At 62.6% G+C, this 4,874-nt stretch overlaps 2 protein-coding genes across 2 annotated transcripts in view; both read left to right on the top strand.

Moving 5' to 3' along the window:
* Positions 1–40: 40 nt before the first annotated feature.
* On the top strand, positions 41–4,767 carry LOC104830468 (taste receptor type 1 member 1). Its single transcript, XM_010565380.1, has 6 exons — positions 41–179; positions 269–575; positions 915–1,691; positions 2,098–2,310; positions 2,712–2,994; positions 3,716–4,767. The coding sequence occupies exons 1-6, from the start codon at positions 124–126 to the stop codon at positions 4,729–4,731; spliced, it is 2,652 nt and encodes an 883-aa protein (XP_010563682.1). The 5' UTR covers positions 41–123; the 3' UTR covers positions 4,732–4,767.
* An 83-nt stretch (positions 4,768–4,850) lies between these two features.
* ZBTB48 (zinc finger and BTB domain containing 48) overlaps positions 4,851–4,874 on the top strand; it is a 5,619-nt gene continuing 5,595 nt past the window's right edge. Inside the window, exon 1 of the mRNA XM_010565379.1 lies at positions 4,851–4,856. Within this exon, the coding sequence (XP_010563681.1) occupies positions 4,851–4,856 (6 nt within the window). The remainder of the gene's footprint in view (positions 4,857–4,874) is intronic.

Below are 4,874 nucleotides of genomic sequence, written 5' to 3'. Positions count from 1 at the left end.
CCCGCCACCCGGCGCCGCCCCACCATGCCGCTGCCCGCCCTGCTCTGCCTCTGCGCGGCCGCGGCCGCCGCCGCCTCCTCCTTCACCAGCCGCGGCGACTACCGCCTGGCCGGCCTCTTCCAGATGCACAACTCGGCGCCGCGGGCCGCTGCCCGGCCGCTGGTGGACGGCTGCGACACGTGAGTCCCCCGCGCCCCTCTGGTGTGTCCCCCCCTCCCCCCAAATGCGTTTTTTTCCCTCCCTAAAAACCACTCTTGCGTTCACGCAGCACCGCTGCCTTCAAGAGCCACGGCTACTGCCTGTCCCAGGCCATGCGCTTCGCCGTGGAGGAGATAAACAATTCCAGCACCCTCCTCCCCAACGTCACCTTGGGCTACGACATCCACGACACCTGCTCGGAGCCCGCCAGCCTCCACGCCACGCTGCGCGCCCTCGCCCGGAAAGGCGGGCGGGAGGTCGAGGTGCTCCCCACCTTCCGCCACTACGAGCCCGAGGTGGTGGCCATCATCGGGCCTGACAGCACCCGCCTGGCTGTCACCACAGCGGCCATCCTTGGCATCTTCCTCGTACCGGAGGTAAGCGCGGCTCCCCCAGCAGATGAAGAAAAGGGACCCCGAGGAGCAGTGGTTTGAGGGAGGGTGGGCTTGGAGCTGTAGAGCCAGGCTGAGCTGGAAACGCAACCCCGCCCCCGTGCGCGCGTTGGCCCGGGTCTCTTCCCAGGCGCTGGCAGCTGGCAGGCATTGTGGCTGGCTCGCCGTCCTTCAGAGGTTTCTCTTGTGGCAGCACATTCGGCTCCAGCTCCGCTGCATGCCCAGCCCCAAGTCTCTTCAGGAGACAGGCTGCCTGTGCCGTTAGCTCTTAGGGTGCTGCTGCCTGGGGGAGCACAACCCCCTTTCTCCTGGGTCCTTTTGCAGATTAGCTACGAAGCCTCCTTGGCGACGCTGAGCCTGAAGCGGTTCTACCCCTCGTTCCTGCGCACCATTCCCAGTGACAGGCAGCAAGTGAAGGCCATCTTCCTGCTGCTGCAGCAGTTTGGGTGGACTTGGGTCGCGCTGCTGGGCAGCGACAATGCCTACGGTAGGGACGGCTTGCACGCCCTCCACAAGCTGTTGACCACAAGTGACGTGTGCGTTGCCTACCAAGGCATCATCCCCGTCAACAAGGACGCCAGCAGCCCGGAGCTCCATAACCTGGTCAGAATTCTCACGGACACCAGGGTCAACGTCACCGTCGTCTTCGCCAACAGACAAAGCGCCCGCCCTTTCTTTGAAGTGGTGGTCCAGAGGAACGTCACGGGCATGGTATGGGTAGGCTCTGAAGACTGGTCATTAGCCCAAACAATCTGGCAGGTGCCTGGCATCCAGACTATCGGCTCAGTGATTGGGATGTCGGTTGAGAACACGGAGTCCCCGATGCTGGACCGCTTTGAATCTTGGAAGATGGCAGAGAAAAGCGCTGCAGCTGAGCATGCTGGCAGCCCAGAGGCAGGCAGGGGAGATGGAGGGAGTGCCCAGCTGTATTGCACGCAGCGCTGCACCGGCTGCCACTTGCTCGCCACTGCCCCCAACACGTATGATGCTCAAGCCTCCTTCAGCGTGTACTCAGCCGTGTATGCCGTGGCCCATGGCCTCCATGACCTGCTGGGCTGTGCCTCAGGGGCATGCAGCAAAGGCAAAGTCTACCCCTGGCAGGTAAGAGCAACAGGAGGAAGGATCTTCCTTGTGGAAGAGGATCCATGAGGATCCTTCCTCACAGGGAAGGATCTTCCCCTTGTACCCAAGGGTTTTCTGTCCCTCTGAAAGGCTCATGTCCCAGCTGAAGAGCCTTATGGGCTTCAGCCACCGGTCACGGTCAAAGCAGCCTGGACCCAGACCCAGACCCCTGCCCTAGATCACTTCTGTTCCTCTACTGCCAGCCCCTCGCAGAAACCTGGAAGGGATTTTCTGCAGCTGGGCATAAGCTAGCTGTTGGGTGGTTGGAAAGAGGAGCCAGAGCAGAGGAGGGGCCCTCTAGCACATCTCTCTCCTGACACAAGGCACTCCTCAGCGGGAGGCTCGTCATCGGGAAGGACTCTTCTCTTACTCTCCTGTTTTACAGCTCTTACAAAAAATCAAGCAAGTAAACTTCACCCTGTACAAAAGCCGCATCTCTTTTGATGCCAACGGGGACATTTGTAAAGGCTACGATATCGTCACCTGGGACTGGAGCAGCCCGAGCTGGGCTTTCAACGTGATAGGAACTTTCCGTGTGAACCCCGACAGGCTGAGCATTGACCAGGGCAAAATCCTGTGGCACACAAAGGATCGCCAGGTACCGTTCTGCATCCAGATCTTATTTATTGCTTACTGCTGAGCCAGCTATATCCCCAACGCTGCCAGTTCTGGCGTATTTCCCCAAAATCGGACAAAAATGAGGGCAGACGGAGGCAGTATGGGGGGGTGATCCATGCTCTGAGTATCAGCTTTCATCCTTCCAAAAAACAAGCAGGGCACACGAACCAAAAAGGTTCCTACTTTTACCTTTAAATGCTCTCATTTTCCCACCACCTCCGTAAGAACCACAACATGGCGAGCTCTTGGCTGCTGCCCAGTGTCTGTCCTGAAAGCGGGCAGCAAGCTGCCTGAATGCTGCCAGGCCCAGGCCTGGCACTCAGCAAGGGGTCCTGCTGCCCGCTCCGTTCGCTTGCCTAACCCTTGCCACGCTCCCGATAGGCTCCCACCTCGGTGTGCTCCGAGGCCTGTCAACCAGGGGAGAAGCGGCTGCAGCAGAGCCGCCACCGATGCTGCTTCAGCTGTGTGGCCTGTCCATCAGGAACTTTCCTGAACAGATCAGGTCAGTACATCCTGGGGGGCTGCTCCCTCCCTTTTCTTCCCGCTTGGACCCCCTGCCCACACCCTGCCTCCCCCTCACGTCAGCTGTTTGTTTCTGTCTCTCTGTTCCCCCAGCCTCTTCCCTCCTGCTCTCTCTTCCTCCCTGTGGTCAGTAAAAACCTCTGAGCTGACCTGAACGCAGTCGGTCTGACTCCCGTTTGCCTACCTGTGGGTATGCAAAGCCCAAGCCCGGTGCTTTCCGGGGAGCGCTGCCCACAGGTGGGGCCACACAGTCAGACAGCCGTTTCCTGCACCGCATCCTCTGGGAGGGAAATTTGACCCGGTGGTTGCCTTTGTGCCCCAGGTGGCACTCGGGGCTTCTGCACCACGTGGTCACCAGCAGTTGGCATATGGAAATGTCCCCCGCCTGGGACAGGCGGCAGGAATCTCCTGTCTGTGCGTCACCAGCCACAGCAACAAACCCCTTGCTAGCAGCTAGTCACTTGGCAGCCTTGGCCTGCACTTGAGCTGAGGTGGGTGGAAACGGCCAGCTCCAGGGAAAAGCGGGAGCCCCCAGACATGGCTGGTCAGCATTGCTGTCCCATACCCCAGCCTGCAGAAGGGGGGCTGCTGCAGACCCGTCCCGGCCTTCACAGGCTACTGCTGGACGCACGAGCCCCTTCCCACCTGCGGCCCACGTGCCCCTGAGCCTCAGCTCACCCAGCTGAGCTCCTGCAGGCCTCGCGCCTCTCAACCCAAGCAATGGACTTTTCGGAAGTCCACTGGGGGTACTTTTGGGGAAAGAGACCCTCTGCTCCTTAAGGCTTGGAAGCACCCACAGGGAAGGAGCAGGACGCAAGGAGTGGGCAGCTGTTGCAGAGAGCCCGGGGGGTCCACGAGGGCAGGGTGCTCCGCCGCGGCAGACATCTTACCGGGGTCCGTGGTGTGTGAGGTGCCTCTGTCACTGCCCGGGCTCCTGTCCTCTGCAGACCTCTACAGCTGCCAGTCCTGCAGGGTAGAGGAGTGGGCTCCGGCGAGGAGTGAAGCTTGCTTCAACCGCACCGCTGAGTTTCTGAACTGGTCCGAGCCCATCTCCTGGGCACTGCTGATCCCCACCATCCTCCTCATGCTGCTCATGGCAGGGCTGGCCGTCCTCTTTGCCCTGAACGCCTCCACGCCAGTGGTCAAGTCTGCTGGTGGGAAGATGTGCTTCCTCATGCTGGGCTCTCTGGCCTGCGCTGGCAGCAGTCTCTTCTGCTACTTTGGGGAGCCCACCCGGCAGGCGTGCCTGCTGCAGCTCCCCCTCTTTGCCATCAGCTTCACCGTCTTCCTCTTGTGTGTGGCGACACGCTCCTTCCAGATCATCTGCATCTTCAAGCTGAACGCACGCTGGCCGGCCCTCTATGAGGCCTGGCTGCGGCGCAGGGGGCCCGTGCTCTTCATCGCCGCCGGCACGGCGACCCAGGCGGTGCTGTGCCTGGCCGCGGAGGCCACCAGCCCCTCGGTGCCACACTGGGATTACGGCGTGGCGGCCGAGCGGGTGGTGCTGGAGTGCACCTCGAGCGCAGGGGCGAGCAGGGTGGCCGTCATCGCCTACACCGTGCTGCTCAGCGTCTGCTGCTTCGTCCTCAGCTACGCGGGCAAGGACCTGCCCGCCAGCTACAACGAGGCCAAGTGCCTCACCTGCAGCCTGTTCCTGCACCTCGCCTGCGCCGCCGTCGTCCTCTGCACGCAGGGCGCTTTCCGCGGCCGGGAGGCGGTGGCGGTCCAGGTGCTCGGCACCCTCTGCACCCTCGGCGCCCTCCTGGGCGGCTATTTTCTCCCGAAGGCCTTCGTCATCCTGCTGCGGCCGCGCCTCAACACGCCGGAGCACTTCCAGATGGCGATCCAGAGCTACACGCGGCGCCTGGCCGAGGCCTGAGGCGGCGGGTGGACGGGGACGACCGGGACACGGCCGAGCCGCCGCCCCCGCCGGGCCCCTGAGGCGCCCCTCGCGTCACATCCGTCGCGCCCTGACGCCACATCCGGCGCGCTGCCAAGATGGCGGCGGGGGGCGGGGACCGG

Source organism: Haliaeetus leucocephalus, unplaced genomic scaffold (genome assembly GCF_000737465.1).
Source record: "Haliaeetus leucocephalus isolate CR32 unplaced genomic scaffold, Haliaeetus_leucocephalus-4.0 Scaffold190, whole genome shotgun sequence".
NCBI classification, from domain to species: Eukaryota; Metazoa; Chordata; class Aves; order Accipitriformes; family Accipitridae; genus Haliaeetus; species Haliaeetus leucocephalus.
Note: the sequence above shows the minus strand (reverse complement) of the source record. Positions and strands in the feature narration are given on the sequence as shown.